At 37.0% G+C, this 25,593-nt stretch overlaps 1 protein-coding gene across 1 annotated transcript in view; it reads right to left on the reverse strand.

The window, feature by feature from the left end:
* MORC1 (MORC family CW-type zinc finger 1) overlaps positions 1 to 25,593 on the reverse strand; it is a gene marked incomplete at both ends in the record, with an annotated part of 136,048 nt that overhangs the window by 27,154 nt on the left and 83,301 nt on the right. Inside the window, 3 exons of the mRNA XM_084232652.1 lie at positions 7,164 to 7,268; positions 11,339 to 11,584; positions 12,488 to 12,553. Of these exons, the coding sequence (XP_084088778.1) occupies positions 7,164 to 7,268; positions 11,339 to 11,584; positions 12,488 to 12,553 (417 nt within the window). The remainder of the gene's footprint in view (positions 1 to 7,163; positions 7,269 to 11,338; positions 11,585 to 12,487; positions 12,554 to 25,593) is intronic.

Consider the following 25,593-nt stretch of genomic DNA (forward strand, 5'->3'; position numbering starts at 1 on the left):
TATTTTTATGGTAGCTCTATTTTTTTATTAAACTTTTTTATTTTCTTAAATCAGTATCATTTTTGTACAATATTTGTTTTCTCCCCTCAGGTATGGGCCCCATAAATTTCCCACCAACATCACCTGTGAGGCATCACCATAGTCCCTTGTGCTCTTACACCTCCCCTATTTTGATCCCTCGCCCTCCCTCTCCCCTACTATAATCTGTATATATTTCATATTGCCCATAATATTTTCCTTTAGGTCAAGGTCTATATCATATATTTGTTTTGCATCTGTCTGTAAGTTTGCTGGTGAGCTGATGAATGACAGTGAATGATGGAGGGTGAGTATGGAGTTACTTAGGAAAAGCCTGTAGGGAAACTTTGGTTTGACCTCATAATGGGGCCGGCTCTGACCATGGAATTACAGCATCATGCAGGATCACACAGAAGCTAGAGCAACACAAGGAACTAGGAAAATTGAGAAGTGACCTACTTTTGAAATTAAAGCAACTTCAGTCATCTGATCATACTATTGTATTACCAATGCAATTCCCACTAAAACAACAATAATACTCGGATAGGAGTCAGAAAAATTGTGCATACTTCATGTAAATGCAGCTGGTGTAGGGACTGGTTATGCAGGTTATTTGCTTTTCTTTATTTTAATCTGTTTTTGGGATAGTGAGTCATCACAATGTCATAAAGTACTAACAACAAAATAGAACACTCACAGTTGCTGGTTGGGCTTGGTTTGGTTTGGCTTTGCTATGGTCTGGGCACTACAGAGCATAAACCCAGAGGCTCAACAGCTCCTCCAGAGGTTCTTCAGTTTTTATAGTAAGTCACAGAGGTCCTGTCAATGACCTGAGGGATTTAGAGTGAGCTGACTCCTTTCCTTAGTCAGAACCAGCCTCTAGTCCTTTTGAGGACCAAAGTGCTGAAACAGGGAGATGACTCCATCCACTCATGCCTTGATTCTAACACCTTTCTTGAGGCCCAGAAAGTGCCACACTCTGGGATAGACACTGGAGGTTACATCTTTCAGAGTAAATACCAGAGGGTCCATTGCCAACCCCTTAAAGTACATGTCTCAGTAATGATCTGGCCATTAAGTTTTTAAGAATGTCTGTAGATTGGGTAAATAAAACGCATCCATCTGCCAGTCTGTTCTCAAAACAACAATAACAACAACAAAAAACAAAACCAACCCCAAAATGATCACAGAGGACAAAAGTGTTAACGCTAGTCGAACCAAAAAGTTAGTATGGATCCTGGTTATTAAGCAGGCGGGTATAACCTAACCTTAAATAACTACATCACAGGTATTCTTCAAGTGTCTTAGCAATCTGTGTTTGCCATTGATATTCAGAGCAGATAACTGAAAGATTATTACAAATGTGAAAATAGTATGTACAAGTATGTAGGATAAAGGTAAATGCTGCTTCCTATTTGAATCAGAAAATCTGCAAAATGTCAATGTAAAGTATGTGCTCTACCAGGATAAAAGTATGTGCATGTGTAATAAAAATTTAGTGCTTTATAATGAATCTCAGAAAATTATTCTTATTAATGTCTCTAGCTTATTGTTAGCATTGGTAATTTTAGTCTTCTGGTGTTCCTTAATTTTGAAACTTTCTTCCAATGGATGACTTGCTTTACGAGCTATCAGTTCTGGTCTCTCAGCCTGATTTTCCTAGTCATTTGTCAGAACAGATTCTTCCTATGATGTCTACTCTATCTGGCCATTTCTTATTCCTCATCTGATGACATAACTTCAGAATACTTCTCTCTCTAAAAAGATGGTTGGTAATCTAGTCCCACTGTTTCATTTCTATTTTGATTGCTTCTATTAAGCAAGGTGTATTAACAACTGATCATTTAACTCTTTGAGGGCTAATGAAAATACCATATCCACTTCTAGTTCTGGTTGGTGCAGAGCTCAAACATATGCCAAATTCTTGCCGGGAGTAAAAAACTGAACTGACAGTTTCTCACATAGTAATGCACTGAAGTTTTTCACTGGACTTAGAAAAATTATTAGATATGAAGTACTGTACTAGTACCATAGGGCACTTGTTCCAGAAAAGCAGGACTACTGCAGCCTTTACTCAGACACTGATTTCCCTAGCCAAGTATGTCTGGTACATCTATACGTGGTGTTATAATTTATATTTCCTTCCTATCTAGGATTAACTGAAATAAATTTAAAATTTACACATGGGTTTGGAAATGCTTGAGACAGAAACAGTTCAGAATATCCTGCATTTGTTCATGGAGCAGGTAAAGCGAGTTTGTGAATATGGAATATGGAAAATAATAGGATTTTCTGGTGGCCTAATGTCAGGTAGGGGGTGTTGGTAAGGTTATGAGCACAACCATAGTACTAGAATGATGATCCAGGGCAAGAAGAGAGCAGAAAGGATGATCCTGATGATGATTATGTAGTGGTAAGATGTCTGCAAGGAGAAAACTCAGATGATGGATCATTGTGTAGGTCAGATTTAGTGTGAAAAGAGAGAGAAATGGACTGAAAGGATGTCAGCTTAATTTGAGCAAGGAGAGGTTGCTCAATTATTTTTTTTTAAATGAATTCAAGACAATTGGTTGGAGAATGTTCACTTATGGAACTCTGAAAATCTAAGTAGAAATGCTGAGTGCTAGTCAGTGCAGTATTTTATTTGCTCCTTGCAGTTGTCATACCTGAGAAATATGGGAAATCTGTTGGTCTGACTGTGGAATGGGCTGATTGAATTATGTGGAGACAGGGTATGAAAATGGATGATGAAGGGAGTGGTGGTAATATGTAGTGGACAAGAAAATGAAAGCTGAAGTCAAACAGGTAGGGTCCAAGGTAACCTCCTGGCAGTGTGACCATGAGTGATAATTTTCCTCACCTGCAAAATGGAGATGAAAAGAGTACTTACCACACTCAAGTATTAAAAGGATTAGATGAAATGATACATTTGAAGGACAGTACCTGAATTTCATTATGGCCACACAGAGGAAAAGGTAACTTCTCTAAAACACAATGCATGCACACATGAGATAAAATTATCAGAAAAATATAGTTTTACAGGGTTAGAGATAATAAATCTGGATCCACCAGTTACCCTGAAATAGTGGAGGGAAGTCTGTGCTAACAGGATAGTGAAAAATGATGACAGAAACTTGTTGACTCTACACATAATGTCTCCAAAGTTCCATCTGGGAAGCAGTCCAGAGCATTTTGAAGAGGATTAAGATGTCCTTTACAACAACTCCTCATTACTTTTTTGACACGGTTTAATCTCTAAAAAATGCCTGGAATTATAACTGAATCTCAGCTGGAGATCATGCAAAATCTTACCAAGAACATTCTCATTGCATGAACTTTGAAAATGAATGGCCTGCATTGCCTAAAAGGTCAACCACAAATATCAACAAGGAAAAAAGTCATGGATATGATATGAGCAAACTATAAGATCAGAAGCCATTGGAGATTAGGAAAATGAACCCTAAAACTATGTGAATGATTAGGGAACATATTAAATGTGATATAGAGTGAAGAACAAAGAGAGGCAGGCATTAAACATGACTAGAAAATGAGGATTATCTCACTGGGAAAAGAAAAAACAAAAATGAGTTAAAAAAATAGTTTCAATAAGTGGAGGAGGAAGTGTTAAAAAAACAGATCAAGCTGTTATAACTCTGAGCCACAGCAAATGACTGATTCTGGAGAATGAAGGATAATATGGCTGAAATAATCAGCAATGGTCAGATTCAATCTAAGTCTGAAAAGTAATCAATACCCTTATTTCACTTGAAATTGCACAACTTGTCAATAGGAGAGCCACAGTGAGATGTGTCCAAAACTCAGAAGGGAGGGAAATGAAATGCCCAGATATGAAAAAAAAAAAAATCCATTGAAAGGCAGATTAACAGTATTAACACAGCAAAGGAATAAATGTGCTGATCAGAATGGAGTTTTTCTTCCTAAAATATGAAAAAAAAACATACTCACAGACAGGTATAGGGTTGATATTACAGTCACATTAACATCATCCCTGGCATTTTTGGGGGGAGAGGGGGAACACAGATTTTCATAAAAGGGGTATGTGCTTCCAATTGGACTAAGATTTTAGTACTTTTTACACTTGATCTTAGCCAAAAGACCAAGGAGTGATTAGACTTTAATGACTAAATGGTCATTATATTAGTTTTATGACTCTAGTAATGTGAAATCAACCCTGTGAGATAAACTTTCTTTTGGTGAACACACCATATTTCTGAGCCTATTACACCTAAAAATAAGGCCCTAAGCCCCAGTAAATGCATCAAAATAATAAAAACCAACATGTTGCAGGAAGGGAGTAGGCAATGTGACAGCTAATTATTCTCTCTTCAGTGATGACTGATATCTCTGAGTGCCTTCCTTCTTTTTATGTAAAAAATGCAGGTCCAAGTTAAAGGGTACACACACACACACACACAAGCATGCACTATAATTCGAAGATAACTGGGAAGGAGTCCAGGGGCTAAGAAGAATCTTTTTTTAATTCCTGAACTTAAGATAGTATAGACAGAGAAGCATTCAGTAGCAATTATCTCCTACTTGAATGGCTGCAGCTATATCCAGAGAAATTAATGTGTATCTCTGGATAATGCATATTTATCCAAATTAATTAGATACCATGGGTTTGAAAATAGACTTCCTGCTAGGATCATAGGGATACAAATAAATCTCGCCACACACATACACACAAGTAACATAACAACTTGAGAAATATTACATAAAAAGACAACAATTCTAATATAAATGTCACATTGAATTTATGAAAACATTCTTGCTAAAAGCTGTACATGAACCTTAGAGAGATGACAAAGGGAAGCAGATCATGCACAGACTTTGATGGCTCTGCAAAGCAGGGAGTGACTAGTACTTTTCACAGTATGGCTCTCACATTTTCTTTCAAAGAGGTAAATAAAACTAGCATTATTTACAACACCAATTGTAGGGTTTTCCTCCTTTCTGGTCTCAGACTAAACTGATATTTTCCTTTTGGAAACACTTTGGTGTTCCCTTTCTTCGTGCTGTGATTTAATTGTTCCTTATTGCCAGCATGAATTTTTTTCTGTCCCCATTCACAAATTACTCCTAGACCGTTTCAACATCCCTTCAAATAACTTCTTAAAATCATTACAAAAGATGAAATGATATGATGCCTAGGAGTAAGGTAGAGGTGGGGAGGTGCCAAGAGGGGATACAGACAAAGTAAGATCGAGCATGAGTTGTTAAGCACTGGAGTTGAGAAAAAGACACATGGAGGAGGTGACCATAGTAGGCATGAAATATGCCATAATGAAAAATTTAGAGAATTACATCTCCATTATTATTTAATTATATACTTTATGACAATGTTTATTTTTCTGAAAGGCACAGATATTGGGCTAAAGTTAGTAGACATTATATGTTCCCTACTGGCTCATTTGTAATTGAAACCTCTTCCACAATTCCCAGCAGCATCCTGAGATATCTTACCAAAAGACCATACAATGAGGTCAGACCTTTTCCCAAATACTTTCACTTATATAATCATATCAAAAAACTGTAGTCAGGGGCCTCCTTGGTGGTGCAGGCAGTTGAGCGCAGCGCTATAAAGCTTTCCGCAACCTCTATAGTGCCAGTTCGATCCCCGCTGGCCGTGGAGCAACCCAAATGGAACGGCAGACCTCTTCTGTCTCGCCCACTGCTCCCCTCAGCAGTGTAGTTCGTCAATCTGCCTGTTCTGTTTCCCACTCTGTCTCTGGTGAATCCTCTCACCCTCCTGCACATCTGGCCTGTACCCCAGTTATTGTATAAATAAATCTTTTTTTTTAAAAGCTTTCAGTATTTTATTTTATTTTTTTTTAAGATTTATTTATTTATTTAGACAAGCACTGGGTACAGTCAGAAGTGCAGGAGGGTGAGAGAATTCACCAGAGCCAGAGCAGGGAGCAGAGCAGGCAGAAGGACTGAAGTACACTGCTGAGGGGAGCAGCGGGCGGCAGGAGAGGTCTGTGCGCCATGTGGGACCCTCCTCTGGTGGCCGGAGAGCAGCCGGGGATCAAACCGGCGCTGCAGAGGCTGCGGGCAGCTTCGCAACCCAGCGCTCAACGGCTGCACCACCGGGGAGGCCCTAAATAAATCTTTTTTTAAAAAAAAACTGCAACCATTTGGGCCACTGTAGCTATTATTTTCCAGATTAAAGGTTAGCTATAAGTTTCTTGGCAATTAAGGTAAAAAGAAAACTATAGTGAGTAATAAAATTCATATTTTGATAATATTGAATATTTTTCCTGACATTAAATTCTAATGTCTACATGAACTTTTTATTTCTATATGAATAACTGACACTATATAAGGAAGCTAAGTAACATAATGATGATGCCTTTAACATGGCTTTGCAGATGAAATGTTTCTCATGTGGCCAGTCTGAGTTAATGCTTTCTCAACACTAAGGTCTGTTACACTTTGTTCAAAGAAGCAAGGCAATGATGCTGGCATCTATGATAGTACTAGTCTAGATACTTAGTACTTTTATATCAACTGCTAAGTAAAAAAAAAGGAATACATAATCTAGAGGAGTTAATGGAAAGTATGTCCAGATTTTTTGAATAGGATTCTCTCACCTAGGATTTTAAGTAAATTCCGAATTACACTTTTGGTGAGAATTCATATTACAAATTACAGAAAAGTTCAAATGCTTTGGATTTGGGCAGGCAGTTTTCAGGCTGACCTTCAAGCTGGCATATATATATCTATGTTGATATACATCAATCTTGACATACATATATATGTCAACTTGATATGTATAATTGACTTGATGGTGATATACAATCATGTATAATTAATACATATATAATTATGTATAACTGACACATATATATATAATTTAGATATATTTACATGCTAGTAAAGCTTTCTTACCTGATAAACAAATTTGAAAGCATCCTGGATAGGGTTCAGGAGGTAAAAGTTCCACTTGTATTTTAATAGTTAATGTAATCTTGGACAATTAACTAACTTTCCTGAGTAGTGTTCCTTTACCTAAAAACTAGGTTACTTTGAAGCACTAATGTGAAATGCTTCTTGGATTCCCCTAATCTTTATGAATGTGAATAAATCTCAAGATGTCACTGAGTCAGTAAAGTTTATCTCACCAGGATTATATCTGGATGACTTTTGCTGGTTTCAACTTCAATCAAAGCCTTACATTTCTGTGCAAACTTTTGACTCTTCTTCCTTTTCATTTCCCAAGAAGAGGCCTATGGCAAGGTATTAACAAAAAATATACAAGGATTAGTAGCAATCAATGGTACCCATTAAACTATCTCATTCTTTATTCTGCATCTATTAACTGCAGTCTTCTGTGGGATAAACAAAGTAAATTCAATTTCTGATCTGTGCCCTCGAGAAGTATATGATTGAGATAAGCACATGTAAAGGTTAAATAACAATACACAACAATATAAAAAGAATATCATAAGGAAACTAGAGTTTGAAATGAGTGGCCTAGACTCTGACACTCAATAGTAAATCAAAAGGCATGCAGTATTTTGCAATGGTTCTGAATGATTACTGTTCATTTACTTGAGTAAATAACATTTTATATGAATATACTCTGTTCCTAGAATTTTTACATACATGCTATGGGAATAAGATATGCATTCATTTCAAATTACCTATAGTGGTTTTCTCTTATTACACAGCTCTTAATCAATAGAAAACAATGGTATTACGTGAGCTGTCTGCAGTCATTTTTTGATATTGAAAAAAATGCTCTCTTACTTGCAAAGTTGGGAAACCACTGGAATGGAAAATTTTTGATATAGGGAAAGTTCTCCTTTAATTGGAATGGCCAGAGTTAGATTTTCAGGTTCTTTTTTTTTTTTTTAAGATTTATCTATTCATTTACACAAGAACCAAGGTACAGGCCAGATTCGTGTGAGGGTAAGAAGATTCACCAGAGACTGAGTGGGGAACAGAACAGGCAGACTGACGAAATACACTGCTGAGGGAGCAGTGGGCATGACAGGAGAGGCCTGCAGCACCATGTGGGACCCTCGCTGGCCGGCTGGGATGGAATCAGCACTGCAGAGGCTGTGGACAGCTTCAGAGCATGGCGCTCAACCGCCTGTGCCATCAGGGGACATCCAGATTTTCAGGTTCTTGATGGCAAGAACTGGGTCTTAGTTTCTGAGTTCTCAGAACTTGGAGTATTTAATATGCTTCTGAAATGAATTAATGAGCAACATTGAAGGAAAATTCTGAAGTATTAAAGGATGCAGATTATCAATAGTTCTATTTGCAGGAGATAGGATAAAGAAGGTAGAACCTTCTGAGAAATACAGGGTGTGATAAAAACAATTGTCTAGAAGAAAGAATTACCTGTATTAGTGGAGCTGAATTGTGGTTCATATAAACTTATGAACCCTACGTAATTTCAGAACCATTTTTATCAAGTTTTTAGAGCACATAATAGGAGTATACCTGCTTTCCTAATTCCAGCTACTTAAGCTAATAATAAAATTAATCACACTTCCTGCACCTCTTCTGTCTGGTAGTGGTAATGCCTAGTGTGTTTATTGGAAAGGAGATTAGAAATTTACTGCAAATAATCCTCATGTAATTGCAAACTATTTTAATTGCCATTTAAAACCTGATTAAGTTCACTTCTCAAATGCTTATAAAGAATTTCAGTCCCCTGATCTATCCAGCTTACTGCTAGATTTTCTTAAGTATAGATTATCTTCTGAAGTAAAATTATCTGACCTTTCCAAGAATTGGCATACAGCCTGTCTCCATGTCTTCACCTCCTGCTTGCTAATCAATCTATTCTAATTTGATTCCATGCTCTTTACGCCAATAACAACAAAATTGTTATTTTTGAGATCATCCCTATTACCTCTAGGTCATGAAGTCAATAAGCATTTTTGGCCTCTGGCCTATTGAATGGTCTCTCAACACAATGTAGCTTCACAACCATGGACAGTTATCCTCCTACAGCCAAAGTAAGCTTTTCTAAAGGAAAATCTGATAATTCTATGTCCCTGCTTGAAACCCTCTGAGGATTCCCATTGCTTTCAGGAGAAATGTAAACCCCCCTTTCAAAGCCTGTAGGGCCCTTATGGTTCTGGTCCCTCCCTATTCATCTCATACCACAACCCCCTTCAATTTCTCTCTCTGCCATAGCTTAGTTGTCTTCCTAAAGCACTTTGTATTCCAAGTTCCCTCTTTAGCAAGTAATGTCTGCATTGCTTAGACATGTGCTTCCTCACCTTTAACCACTTTCACTGAAATTCAGTCCTAAAAGTTCAGTTATCATTTATTCAGGGAAGACTCAAATCCCGCATTGGAAGCAATCATGCTACTATGTCATGAAAATGGCCACAGCAGCAGTTTATATTTGACTGTATAATTATTGGATTGTCTGTCTCCATCACTAGGATGGAGGATGTATGTTCAAGGGCAGCAGCGACCATATGTGGTTTTGCTCACAGTTGAATTTCCTGTAAGATGGCTGGCATACTAAACATCATATAATAGCTGACTTTTAAAACATACTCCTGAATATAAGTGAATCTCTATATTGAAAATCTAAAATGCATTATTCTAAATCTGGACACACTTCAGCTTCACAATCACTTGTGTTTTGGGCCACGCAATCTACTCAAAATAGGCCAACAAATCCCAAATCTTCAAATTTTAATAAATAAGTAGAAATCAGGATTACAGAGATAGGACATATTTTGGATATAGCAAGCATTGAATATCTGCCGAGCATAAGAGCTTATACATTCAAAGATGATACACAATTCAAAGTAAAATTTTGAAGATTAGACAGACTCACCTTGACTTCTACAGTCTCAAAGAAAAATTTAGGGCCAAAACTTCACATAGAGAACTAGATTTCAAATATTTTAAGGGAATATGCTAGCAAAAAATGGAATGAGAAAAGACTGCCTTAGGAGGTAACAAATCTTCATTATTGAAGATTTTCAAGGGAAGTCTAAACACCATTTGCCAAAGATATTACAAAAGGATGGGCAAGATATTTCTGTAATGAAACTATTATTCAGAATAATTCCTTTTGAAATAACAATATCTAAACTATCCTGTCTCCCATAATGCTTAACATAACATCTTACAAAGGGCAGGATAATCAGGAGATATTTGCTGATCAAATTAGTTCACTGCTTTCAGAGAATATGGCAATTTATTTGAATATTTTTCCATGTGGACCATATCCACCATTAAAGAGTGTTTTTTTTTAAACATTTATTTATTTATATGAGCACTGGGGTACAAGCCAGAGGCGCAGGAGGGTGAGAAAATTCACCAGAGACAGAGCAGGGAGCAGAACAGGCAGACTGATGAAATACACTACTGAGGGGAGCAGCGGGTGAAGAAGGAGAGGTCTGCCATGCCATGTGGGAATCTTCCTGGCCGGATGGGAATCGAACCAGCTGCAGACAGCTTCACAGAGCAGCGCTCAACCTGCTGTGCCACCGGGGAGGCCCAAAAGGGTGGCTTTAATTTTAGGAACCAGTAATAAAACATTAGAAGCCAAATTTGATGAACAAGAAAGATATTCTGGGCAATAAATTTTAGCCTAACAAAGATTAAAAAGGTAGTTGAGATAGCATCTGTAACCATTTAGCAGAGTCTGCCACAGTGTAAATGCCCACTCAAGGACAGATATGGTTTTTGTTATAGACTAAATCTGAAAGTAACTTCTCAAAGAGGAATTATATAAGAGCAACATTGTAACAATGAATGTATAGAGGTTCTTCTAAAAGAAACAAACTCATTTGGAAATTTGGAAATTCTGGAGTGGAATTTTTGTAAAAATCAGTCTCAATACTAAGTTTTATTAACAATAACAAATACATGAAAACATGGCTTATCATTTTCGCAGAACCTTGATCTCAGGGGGTAGCCAAAATATGTAGAATCTGGCTGAGAATTTTCGATTTAAAGTGCTGAATACAAAATCTTCAACATTACAGGTCTATCCTATATGAATACCTCTCTCTTAAATACATATGGAAAATTCTATTCCAACACATGTGCCCTCTGGAGGCCCTTCAGTGGCTTCAGTTCCCCACACACTGTGCCTACGTGCTGATATTAGCAAACTGACTTTTCCTCCAAGAGAGAGAATACAGAAGAATAATAGAAATTAGAATCTTGTCCAGGAAACTCAGATTACATTGTGTATGCTATAATTAGAGTGCTTTAAAAATGTGAAAAAATGAAGTAAAACCTTTCGTGAAGGCTATTTCTGGAACAAGTGAATGATGATAAATTTTATGAATAAGAAAAAAAACAACACCTGGGCGCCCTCGGTGTGTCTGACATTTTCTGGCAGGGCTGCTGGATATCTCTGCTGCTGAAGTTTCACTTTCTTCTGCACAGACTTCTTCATCCTATTAGTCTCTGAGATATACTCTCTATCAGAGTCTGTCCCTTTTGTGCTTCTTTTCCAGCCTCCGTGGCTTACCGAGGGCTCATGGGATACAAAAGACTCAGGCTTCAAGTCATTATCCAAAGGTCTGATTTTCTGAGTTTTCATGTTTTCCTTAAATAAAAAAAAAAAAAAAACATGTTTTTATTTTCTGGTGGTAAGCTTATTCATAATCACATTTCTTTCATAACTTTGTGACATTAAGTAATACTTACTATTAATAAAATCATTAAAAGTCAGAAGCTTAAAAAAGAGATTTTTGGCAAATGTATGGTGTTTTAAAGGTTCATTTAGAATTTGATTTAGCAGAGCTCAACTGAGTTAAGAAATCTTATTTTGAGGACACAGAAGACCCCAAATTGAGAATATACTATGCTGCCTGACTCCTCCACAAGAGATTTTCTTGACTTGGTCTCCCTTGTGCATATACCTCAGTGACCTACCTATAGGATGGTTGATAATAACCAAATTATACAGTAGTCAAAAAACCAAAATTATAGTCTTCCCCATCTTTTTGTGTGTGACTGATCCAACTGAAAAACTCTAAAAGTGCAAAAATATTCCCTTTGAATTTTAAAGTTTAGATAGTAAGAGATAATTTGAGGAATTGGACATTCCGCAAACAAACAAAAAACCCCACAGACATTACATATACAACATATTTGTAGGTAAACATATATACACACACAAACTGATCAATCTCTCCGTGTGTGTGCCTTTTTCTATGGACTACATCTTGGATTACACTGGAGAGAAATACACTAAACTATTTTAAATTGTCATCACCTCCAGACAGTAGACAAGGGGTGATTTAAATTTTCTTATTTATATTTGATTTTCTGAGTTTTCCCTAATAAAGTATGGCTCTAATAAGAACAAAATTGATGGCAGTTTAAAAGTATCTATTAGTGTTTCACTTCCCAAACCTCAAAAAACAAGACATTTGGCACCTGATAAGTCATTTCCTTCACAGTGAAAACATGATAGAAGTGACTCAATTCTATTTTAATTACTCACCTTAGATGCTGAAGTTTGGAAGGTGGTGGTGAATTCAGTGATCCTACTTGCTGGTATAAACTGAGGCTTTTATGGAAAAAAAATAAGATAAACATAAGTAAAAAAACAATGACCACAACAGCATCTCACTGATAATAATGGGTCTTTTCATTTTAGATGAACCATAACTATGTTCTGATTAGTAATGATGCACAGTACAAGAGAAATCAATGGTTTGTTGAAGCACTGAATGTTCCCTGCAACCTTGCTAAACAAGCTCATGTTACTATTGCTAGTAAAATTTTTAAAGGTTCCATCTGATTTTCTACAAAGACTATCACATCTGAAAATGAACAGGTTTACCACTTTCACTGCAGTCTGACTGCCTGTTATTTCTTTTTCTACTTTCCTTGCACTATCTAGAATCTCCTATATAAATACTGAGTAGGAGTGCAGACAGCAAACCTGCCTGCCTAACCCATGATCTTAGGGAAAGAGAATTTAGTCTTTTACTAATAAGAGTGATTTTAGCTGTAATATTTTTGTAGATGCTCTTTTTCACACTGAGGAACTTCTGTTTCTGACTTGCTGAGTGCTTTCATAAGAAACAAATGCAGTTGTTTCATTTTTATCATTTAAAACATCTTATTTACATGCCATATATTCATATGGGTACCTTGTTCATATTTTAATGATTTTTTGATATGTTATCTCATTTAACTACTTCTATCAATAGTTCATTTCTTAAACACATCATTTCAAGAATTAGGCTTTCCAAAAATAGCTTTCTGCCAGAGTTTTCTATAGGAAGGGTGGGTGGAGGACAAGATTCTAGGCAAGGTTTCTTTTTCTCACAAGACTAATTTTCTTCTCATGGCTACAAACACTGTTTCCACACATGCAGCTTTTTTGAGCCCTTTTAAAGCACCCACATCTACTACCAAAGGAGGTCCAGGGGGCTCCTGATGCCCTCTGGGTACTGTAGACAAAGGCTACAGCTTTTCATCTCTAAATGAGCCCTTCAGCAGTCCTGTAGCTGTGCTGATTCTTCCATGTGTTGGGACCTCTCATCTACTTCTCTCCCCTTCCTTCCTGATGGAATTCCTACATTATCTTGATAGCTCTGAGCAGCCCTAAGCAATATTTTGATACACATTTTCTAGTTTGACTGAATTTGTGTTTGAATTTTTGCTTCCTATTTTCCATATTGTTCTTAGAAAACTTTCAGGGGCCTCCCTGGTGGCGCATGGGTTGGGAATGCAGCCTGTGAAGCTGTCCACTGCCTCTGCAGCACGAGTTCGATCCCTGGCCAGCCAGGGAGCAACCCACATGGCACAGCTGACCTCTCCTGACTCGCTCGCTGCTCCCCCCTCAGCAGTGTATTTCAGTCAGTCTGTCTGTTCTGTTCCCCACTCTGTCTCTGGTGAATCCTCTCACCCCCACATCTCTGGTCTTTCTCCTAGCTCTTGTGTGCATAATAAATAAATCTTTTTTTTTTTTTAAAGAAAACTTTCAGAAAGAGAATGGGCAGATGCTAATTTTATACAGTCATATTTACACCAAAAGTCTCCTGTAACACTTCTCCCTACCTTTCTCATGGTATGTATCACACTGGCTTAGTTAGGTGTTAACCTTTGTGTCTGTCTCAATAGATTATGAACGCCCATGCTTCATTTTTATCTACAGTAACTTGCACAATGTTTAGCACTATATACTCAATAAAATGCTGATGATTGACAGGATAAACAGGTGCTCCCAGAGCAGATGGCTCTTCTCTTCCACAGCTGAAACACACCACAAGTTGACTCTGCATTCATAAAGTGTCTATTTTCCTAATATCTGTCAAATATTATCACACCTTCTCTGATGCTTTATATTAAATGCCAGTGTATACTTTTTTTCAGGGCCTATGTCACCTTGAGGTGAGTCTTCTTCTTGATATAGCAAAATGGATTGAACCTAGCCTAGAAACAATGTAGGACACAGTCAGTTCCTTGGGTTTGTATCATTTTTTTGATACAAGCTTAAAAATAATTACTTTTTGTTATATAGTATTATTGTAATTATTTTTGAACTAGAGTAATGAGCAAATAAAAATTTCTATAAATTCCATACATTTTCTTCTTTTATATTAATTTCAGAGTAGTGTTTCTGCAAAAGAACATCATACTTTATAGAAAACACAGCAAAAATGTCTTAACTACATTTTGAATAGAAAAGTAATAATAATAATGGTCAACTGAATCATTTTAAGGCAAGACAGAAGCCAACACAAACACTGACATCACCTTCAGTAATAGGATGAAGGCAAAATGTACTAGTAACTGGAAAAAAAAAAGAGATGAGGGAAGAAGTATTCACAGATAGTTGTATTGAGCACCATCCCACCCCCTGGCTCTCTACCCAGAAAGTTTTACTACAGCCATTGAATAAGTTCAGCATATTTTCAATAAATGCACACATCCTTAAAATGTTGAGTCCCTTTCTCTTACCCATCTGAGTCCTGCTCAGCTTTCTCTTTAACTTTATCACATAGTTGCCTTCACCTTCTAACTCCACTCTGTTCAAGCTAAGTCAACTTACAATTCTGAAATCCTTTACTTCCTTATGATTTACAGTTCTAATTTCCTTAAGAGTTATTGCCAGTGCAGTTCATAGTTCACAGTATATACAGTTCAGGTTCCTCTCTTTTCTCTCAAAAATTTATTATTATCCCCTCTTGATCTCTCTTCCATTTCTGATTCTGCCTTAACAAATAGTTCATCACTTCAGCTAGCTCTGTAACACCCATCTTAATAATCTCCAGTCTTGGATTAATCAGATCATTGGTTATTTTCCCTCTCTGATAAAAAATTTGCCTAACTGCTGAATCCACACCATTAAAAAGTGCACAGTTCTCATCTTTTCAATATCTTTTTACTCGTTTTTAATTAGCTTCTGTCTGCCCTCCTCATAAACCCTGCTCCAAATCCTCATCATGCCCTCTGTAAAGTCTGCTTTTTCACTTTCAGTCAATAGCTCTGCCTCTTCTTTAGAGAAACAGGAAACAAAATTAAGTTACTAGGTAGTGTGTTATGTACAACTTTAACTTCTCTTCCATGATCTGAGGAAAAAATGTCCCTCTTCTTACTCCACCTCAGACTCCCTACCTGGACCCTAGTCATCCTGAGGTCCCACCATCATTTTCTACATCTGTGAGGCCTCATCTGCACTGTGCAGTTGCTTCAAGTTCACTGACAACTCCTCTTGGCTCAGAAACATTACCAAATCTCTCCCAACTATTACAAATTTACCTTTATTCTACCTAACCCGGGAGCTATGACCCTATCTTTCTCAGCCCCTTCAGTACAAAATTTCTCAAATATCTTATTACTTATGGCTCCCATTTACTTTTCATTGATCCCTCAATCCACCTGGCTTCCTTTCTGAATCTTGCTGAGGAGAGCAGCGGTTACTGCATTATAACAACCAATGGATCAAAATAATGGAAGACAAGTCACAAACTGGGAGAAAATATTTCCAAAGGAAATGAATGAAAAAAAGACTGTTATCTAAAATATACAAAGAATTCTTGAAACTTAGCAGTAAGAAAACAAAACAAGCAATCTGATTTAAAAATGGGCCTCAATAGACACATCACCAGAGAAGATATACAGATGCATATAAGCTTATAAAAAGGTGTATCATATGTCACCAGAGAAATGTAAATAAAACAACAATAATATAACACTACACATATATTAGGATGATCAAAATCTGGAATATTGACAATAACAGTTGCTGGCAATAATGTGGAGCAATGAGAATGAGAAAGGATTTTCATTCTTTGCTTGTAAAAATGAAAAATGGTACCACTCCTTTGGAAAACAATTTGGCAATTTCTTATAAAGCTAAACATCCTCTTAACATGTGATCCAATAATTTCTCTCTTTGGTATTTACCCAAAAGAACTAATACATGTTTATATATGTACATTTTAAATGTTACCAAAATAATTTTAAAGGGGAGAAAAAACCTGGTTGTATTTCCAACATGGTAAGTTGACTTAGTTTTAAATAATTTTAAAGAAAAAAAACAAAACACTTGCATATGGATATTTATGGCAACTTATTTACAACTGCCAAAACTCGGAAGCAACCAACATGTCCTTCAACTGGTGAACAAATAAATAAGCTATCGTAGAATCACACAGAGAAATATTATTCAGCACCAAAAAGAAATAAGCTATCAAGCTATGAAAACACATGGAGGAATTTTAAACGCATACTCCTAAGTGAGAGAAGTCAATCTGAAAAACTCATATACTGTATGATTTCAACTATATGACAATTCTGGAAAAGGAAAACTATGAAAACAATAAAAATATTATGGTTGCCAGGGGTTGAGGCATGAGAGATGAACAGAGAATGTAAGATTTTTAGGGCAGTGAAAATATTATTTATGATACTGTAACAGAGGATACATGTCATTTTATATTTCTTCAAACTCATAGAATATACAACACTAAGTGTGAGCCCTAAAATAAATACGGGCTTCGGATGATGATGATGTATCATTGCAGGTTCATCAGCCATAACAAATGTACTATTCTGGTGGTGGGTGCTGACAACGGGGAAGACTAAACATATGTGGTGGTGGGGGGGGCAGGATGGATAGGGGAAGTCTCCCTCACAATTTTGCACTGAGCCTAGAACTGTTCTTAAAAAATAAAGAGAAGAATCAAGGAAGCAAAACACTAAAATATAAGATTAGAAGAAAAATTTTCTAAAGCATTAAGACAAAAAGTAGGATATCTCCATTTTATCTATTGAAACATATTCTGTAGATACAGTGATATACATGCAACTAGTGAACCAAAATAAATTGGTAAATTTTTAAGTGTACTAATGAAACTAAGTATACTTAATAAAAGATAGTACCAGCATCTCCAAAAGTTTTCCTTCCTAAGTTAAAGACAGATATTTCCACAAATAGATACATTTCTACTAACAGATGAAAATTTTCAGCACTGGTTTCAGAGTTGGCTTACAATTTTAAAGTATGTATTTTTTATCATCACCTTTTCAGATTTTATAGAATTACTGCAACCCTAGGAAGCTTGCTAATATCAGTATTTATTTTTATATGATAGTTATGTACTCTCCTGGCAAGACTGCAACATTTCTTTACATGTTTGAAAAGTCCTGAAAATTGCAGACTGAATCAGCAAAAGCTGTATAAAGTATCTATTGCAGCAGAAAAACTGAAATATTCTTAACCCAGAAATAATGGAGAGAATGTCTTGGTGGGTAAGAATCACTTGGGGAGCTGGGTACAAATGCAGATTCCAAGGCTTCAGTCCAGAGACTCTTGTGCAGTCAGTTGGCTGTAGAGCTCAGCAGCCTGCATTTCAACAAATGTGAGGTTCTCACACAGATGGTCCCATGTTCACAGATTCACAGCCCTTCTAATTTTGATTCAGTGCTTTGTGAGACTGTAGAGAAAATATTTTTATGTTTCCAAGCTATTAGGGCTTTCTGATCAAATTTTACTAAAAATTGGGATCTTGACTGGAATAACAACTCATGGAATTTACTTTATGACTACTAGTGAGAGAGTATTAAACAGTTACTTCAGAAATACTATCTGCCTGCAGGGGTGTATTTACATTTTAAGGAAGGAAGGGGATCTGGGACCAAAGAAACACTGTTTGGGTTGTAAACCTGAAGAAGCTAATCTTATCTTTTCCGTGGAGAGATTTATTTATGTTCCAAAAGGTGACTGAGGATTCTTCTCAAAGAGCAAAGAAGTGTATGAAAATGTCTGTGTGTGTGGGTTGGGGTGAAGGGGCTGGTGTTAGGATTTAGAAAGAATATATATCTCTCCTATATAAATGTCTGGATTCATTCTTTTCTTGACTTCCTTGCTGGCAGTACAAACTCTGGCACATGTAATAACATCTGATCAGCCTCAGCTCATCCATTACTCCAGCTCATCCATTGCTCCAGGGGTACAAATTGGGGCAAAGGGACTCAGCATGATTACTTGCTATAATTAAATAATAATTTGCTCTGCTCCAAAGCCTCATGTTAACATTCAGAATAAAATTAATAAATATAGATATTTAAAACTTAACAGCATGCAAATGAAGATGAGCAACTAATATTTCCAACTTCTAAAATTCATGTGGATCTTGGCAAACATCAAGTTCTAAGCCTTTTTACTGGGGTTGGGGAAGGGGCATGGATCCTAGGATCAACAGGTTTGAGGTCTGCTGTTTATATGCAACTGAGCAGGGACAGAAGTCAGGGATCCAGCATCACTGAATCTCAGAGGCACAGGGATCCAGTGCTGGCTTCCACATCCTGCTGTCTCAGCCTTCTTTAAAAGGTCCCTAACACCCTTCTTTCTGTACAGCTTGCCAAAATGATCACTACACCTTCCAAGTCTGCTTAAGACAGATAGAGCTCCTCAGAGAAAACTGAGTAGCCATTAATTTCTCAATATCTCCCCTACTGAAGGGCTATCAATCTGAACTGAATACAGGGTAGCAGAGTAATCCATACAGTTTTGAACTAAGAATCAGTCATATTTCAGATCTGGTCCATTTTCTACCTTGTTTCTGTGACCTTAGCAGAGAGGCATGATAGTTCAGTAATAGAGTGAGGGGGTTAGAATCTGACCATTCAGTTAAAACCACAGTTCTGCAACTTTCTAACTCTACCCTTTGCAAATTAATTCTCTGAGTCTCAGTTTCCTCATCTATAATAAAGGAATCATAAAAATCACATGATTATTATGGGGATTGAATGAGTCAACACACTGAAAACATGCCTAACAGTTGCACAATCTAAATTAATTAAATTTATCACATTTAATCCTTATATTCACATTTCCTCATCTACAAGTATGCAGTTAGAATAATCACTCAGGACAATTTCATAATTCACCACAATACACATAATTAAAAAATCTTGGGGAAGAAATTGGAAAGGAGAGGGGAATTAGAAATAGGAAAAATAAGCGATTATCTTTTACTCCAAGAGATACTGTGCCAATCAAAAGACACAGTCTATAGAGAAACAGTGGCAAGTAAGCCAGTAAGGAAATAGAGCTTAAGTAAGCTTCAGGACACCTCCTTTACACCAGCCTCTTCTATGGCCCTGACCCCAACTTTTTAAGTTTGCATTTTCTTTTTATAAGTGGTCCCTCAAATTACATAAACTTTAGGCTCCCCCATAACTAGACCTGCCCTGGTTAGCATTTTAGATAATATTTAGTTTTCTTCAAATGTCAGGAATATGACTAGTGATCCTGGCTAGAGGACCTTCTTGTGGAGTCTCTGAATAGAGGCAGGAAATTCCTGACCACGGTGAAGCAAGGGTCATAGGCAAACATCAGCTAACTCACTAGGAATTTTTCAAATGCCATATGTATCCAGAGAGACACCGAACCCTTCACTAGCTGACTGAGTCTGGTCAGGCAAGACTATCTGAAGGAGCAGGGAGGGAAGGGAAAGAACAATGTGGAAATCAGAACTCAAATGAGATTAAGCTGGCATTTTACTGGAACCTTTTAGAGTTAGGACAGAGGAAGGGACCAGGTTCAGACCAATGATATAATCAGAAAGGTTAAATCAAGCACAGGATTTGGGATTCGAATTCAAATCAGAACAGTGATGAGATACGGTTCCTAATACTGAATTCAAAATGTAAACATGGATCCTGAGGAAGACGGGAGATGAGTTCTAGCGAGATGAGAAACAGGATTCAAGTTCAGAGAGGCCTCAGGAGGGCGAAGGCTCAGAGGCACTGGATTCCTTAGAGTGGCCCTCTAAGTAGCCTGCTTTGGGAGAAAGTCAAATATCTGTCCCTTTCTCTGAACAGAGTCGGGGAACAGGCCCTAAGGTGCATCCAAGCATTGGGCAGCCTCTGGTTGTCCTTGATTAATAAGCACACTAATAGAAAACTGACTGAACATATAGGTCTCGGGCTTACTGAATTTTTGTAAAGCAAAGATAACATAGGTATATTAGCATCAAAAACCAAGTCAGCAAAAATCATCTCAGGTAACACAGCTATACCTCTACTTTTCTTTCCATCTCTGCAGATGTGAACAAGTAAACAGGTGAACAGAGAGGGATGGATGTGGCCGACTGGCAGCCACTGTCAAAGTTCCTTCCCTCAATCTCATAGGAAGGATGGGCTCCCTCTGGACTCACTTTCCTTGAGGCCCAGATTAGCAGTGTTTGGTCACTTCTGTGAAACTCAGGAGCAGACAACAATGGATGCTATTCCTCACCTCCCAAGTCCAGGGAAGAACAGGATATTCATGAAACAAGAGCAGGAACTCTCCTGGGTTCCCCACACCACACTATGCCCTGTGGCTGTTCTGATGTCCTTCTATCTGTTGGCATTCTTTGGTTTGTTAAATAAACTAAAATAGACCTTTGGTCAGGTAGTGTGAGATCAGTTTCTCACAAAAGAATGAGGAGGAAGATAATTTAGACAAGCCATTGAACAGCTTCTGGTAGACATCCACCATGCCCAACACTGAGCCTGGTCTGGGTGTGGGAGGTACGTAAGAAAAAACAAGTGATACCTGCCTTCCAGGAGCTTCTAAACTACTCCATCACAAGCAGTTTGTTTAACATCTCATTTGCAGTGCTGTGAACAGGGGTCCCACCAGTGTAAATATATTATGCATTAATCCCTTTTGGAATAGTCATGCATCACCATAGAGAAATGAGATCTTTGTAGCAAAAGTAATAAAGTAAAATATTTCAACTACGGTGAGGATAATAGTCTCTTGTTAAACAAGGGACTTTAGGTATCATAAATTCTCGATCATGGCAGTTTATGTAAGGAGGCTGAAAAGTACTCCTGATGAATAAATATATTTTTCTAAGGCATATGTCTCTGTAGTTACACAGATTTGAATTCTCAGCATCCTACACAATAATGACACATTAAAAAGATTGAATTCTAAATGGAAAAATGCATTCACATTCTTCATTGCAAAGTTATACTCAGCTATGCCATTTCAATTTGAAAAACACAGCTAAAAGTTTAGCCAGTCTTCTTTGCTCTACATTTACTGCTAAAACAACCAATGTGGGACTTGTCAGATTATACTATTTCATTTTTTGTGTCCACATGAGCACTGCAAAAGAACAGAATACTATTGCTGGAGTTTCTTTTCAACAGGGATGAAATTTTATAAAGGCTATTCATTGGATGCAAAGACAATTGACATGACAAATGAAATCCAGATACATCTCTGCATTTCTATCCAAATACAACACTTTATTTTGACCAAGTGTAAGAACATTTGGTCTCCAATAATATAGGCAAATGGTGTTAAGCCTAACCTATGTAGAGTCAATCAAGTCAATCAAACAAAAAAACATTTATTTTTGTACCTATTTGTGAGGAATTTGGCATAAATCAAATTATTCCTTCAATCTTTCGTTCAATAGTAAACATCTCTATTACGTCAAAGTCCAGGTGTTGTTGGGAATGCAAAGATGAATAAAAATCTGGTTCCTTCCTTCTTAAAGTCTAATGTAGGAGACTGATCATATAGACACACAACTACAGTACCAGGCAGAAAGTAAATATACTCTAAGAAAGACACACATCAAAGACAAAAGGAACTGGAAAGTAGATTTTTTTTTTAATAGAGATACAATTAATTGGTTTACAATGGTGTTTGAGATTTGAAGAATAGGCTCTCCCCCTTGAGGTGTTGTTCTGAAACCACACCCACAACCTAAACACCCATAGTTGCCCCCATCATTGTGCTCCTTCCCCTCTGTGTTCTGACCATATCCCTTTCCTCCCCTGTAGCCTCAGAGTTACAGTCAGATTTCTAGGGTTTGTTGTTGGTTTGGCCTTATGTGACCTGACAAAGGCTTTGTTTCTCTGTATTCCACATGTAAGTGATATCATCCAGTTTTGTCTTTCTCCAAGAAGATGTTTTTAAACTAAGAAAACCACAGAAGTTTTCATACAGGAATGGCATGAGCTTTAGACCTAGAAGGACTGGGGAGGAGCCAAGGCCAAAGCAGACAAATTTTCTAGAAGAAAGGCACTCTGAGCTGCATGGAGAACATGCACAGTGAACACGGAAGGAGCTCAGTAGGAGAATCATGCAGAGGGGAGGAAACTAACACCAGAGAGGAAACTAGTGTCAGATTAGATCTAGTCTGGCTATAAGAAATTACTATTAATCTGAATAGATTAACCCAGAAAGATCTAGAGGATGCATAAGCAATGCAGTGCATACTGCAAAACATATTGAGTATATAAATACACCACCCAATTACATCACTTATGAATAGGAAAATAAAAAGAATTCTTAATTCAGGGAATTGAGTTTTATGATCTGTCTTTAATGACTGAGGGCATTAAATAGATTTCAAAGGGTACCAAAAAACCCGGAGTGAAACGTACCTAGAGTTAGGCACCTGTGTGCATGATAATGACACAGTTGTCAACCGGTAGCAGGTAGAAGAGAACTGAAGATGTGAGATAAAACTGAGAAAGGGGAAAGTTTGAAGTCCTAAAATGCAGAAGAATTTATTTTATAACTACTATTTATGGTTTTAAAATTACTGCCTAGACTTACTGAAATATGGAGTAACAAATACCCAGATAATATGCCACTAAGCAGTTGAGCAATCAAGAGTGATACAATAAAATAACAATGCTTCACCATCTGGCCAGCAGGTGGCACTTGTTACTTGGTATAGAAAACAGCAAGGAGTGAGGAATGAACTCAAAGCTTGGTATTAGAAACAGATTACTCATTCTTCTATTCAGAAAGGAGAAAGAGTGGATTGGGCGGTTTCAGAAGCTCAATTCACAAAGAAGGTCTGACTAACAGACACAGCTTATCTATCACAAAATGAATTGGAGTTTTCCTATTAGGTTTACTGAACATGTATTTCTCTTAACAAGTGTGATTTGCAATATGTTTGCTGCCTTTGTAAATGGTCTTTTGTCCTTTTTTCCTGTATTTAGCTAATGAGACTAGGAGCAGATCCACACTGAAATTAGCAAAAAGAAAACAAATTCCAACTTTACCACTTAAAGGAGTGTGACTTGAACAAGATATTTAACTTCTTTAAACTTCACTTCCCTCTTGTTAAAGCTAGTATAACAGCTGAAATGTTGTAGGGATTAAATAAAGCACCATCTATAAAATGATAGCTTTGGATCAGCTTCATTTTCTAGTGAACAAGCTTTAATACTGGTATACCTTTTTTTAACCCCAAATGATATGTATGCTGTACATTATCCTCAAACTAGGGCATTTTGTGGGTAGTGTTCCTGGAAGTTATGTCACTTGAACACCAGTAGGGTGTATATAAAGGGCAGAAGAGGCTAAAGCAGCTGATTACTGGTAGTTACTATTATAGTACAATAATATTACTATTTCTACCATTATTTTATCAGTCCTGGATGTCAATGACACAAAACTTAGGACCACAGAATCTAAGATGCAGAAAGGTATTTGATATACCTAGCCCACTCTTCCTTTCCCAGCTCAGGATGCCTCCTGCCATTACAGCTAAAATTTAGGAGAGTAAGAAATGGGTTGTGCATATTTAGGACACTATTATATTTGCTTTTCAGTTCTAGTCAACGGATAAGCAGACATTGGTAGTGGGAGGCAGAAAAAGAGAATGGAAGGTAGGCAAACCATAACACATGGCATGTATTTTGTCCTTTCCTAATATTGCGAGAATGGACCAACTGACATGGTGAATCACACTAGCCACTTCACGATTTCCCAGTGGTGTCTAGCCTACATGTGAAACATGTCTGGACTGAATCTGAATGGCACAAAAGCTCTGTTTTTCTGGTTTTCCTACCCTTGCCTGTGACATATTCTAACAGCACTTCTTCTAAAAGGTATTCAGGAAGAGAGTAAATCACACTGAACATGAGAGAGTTTTGAGTCTTGTTTCGGGAACCAGGCAACTAACATCAAAGTAGTTCTTGAATAATTTGCTGGGTTACTTTTGTGGAAAGGAAACTGAGATCACCATTCAGAGGTTTTCTATTCAATGAATACCATATTTTACACTGCGTTACACAGTTCTTAAAGACTCTGTCACACAAACACGGAGTTCATTTTTAAATACCTAAGTTAAGCATATGATTTCAAAGATTGGTTCCATGAAGGAACAACTCAATGTTCACCTCCAAGTCTTCATTTCTAATATTCTCACCTGGAATGGTTATCTTTTCCCTCAATTTACCCTAAATAAACTTCAAGATACAAATTATGTGCTACTTCCAATAAAAACATGTTTTGAATGAAGTAGTGAAGCTGCCTTCACTACTCCCTTATAAGATACATCTATTGTAGTTTCAGTTATGATCAGACAAGCACTGAACTAGCATTGTTTTATAGTGGTAGTTAATTTTTAAAAAGCTGTTAGATTCAATCCACAAAGAGCTGTATATTTTCTGAGGGAATATTTTATAGGTTGATTCAACAACTGTTGAATACCTATTACATAATTTTAATACCAGGCATAATTTAATACCTATTACATAATTTTAATACCAATATTACATAATTTTAATACCAGGCATAATTTTAAGTAGTATAAATTCACAATAGACAACACTACCACTATCCCTGCACTCATAGAGTTTACAATCTACTCTTACACTACATTGGCCACAGTGTCCAGCACAGAATGGACCCAAGGGCAATTATGGACTCATTGACTACCTCATATTTTTTTATTTCTTTATCCTTATTATATGTGTTTGTCTTTTACATGTCTATATGACTTTAGGGTTACACTTTCTCTCTAAAGGGCACTGATATGGGAGGTTCAGTGGAGGGTGAGCAAACACCTCAAAATTAATTGGTTGCTTGTGATGATGTGAACCCTAATCAAAGCTTTCCTTGATGACCACTGAGTGCTGGAAGTATATTAAAGATGCTAGGATTATCCATGGAAAAACAATAAACCAGTTTAGTAAAGTAGCAGGTTATAAAATCAATGCACAAAAATCAGTAGCCTTTCTATATGCAAACACTCAGTCTGAAGAGGAGAAATTGAGAAAAACATTCCATTTACAATTGTACCCCCAAAAATTAAATACCTGGGAATAAACTTCAAA

Source organism: Talpa europaea (assembly GCF_964194135.1).
Source record: "Talpa europaea genome assembly, chromosome: 4".
Taxonomy (NCBI): Eukaryota; Metazoa; Chordata; class Mammalia; order Eulipotyphla; family Talpidae; genus Talpa; species Talpa europaea.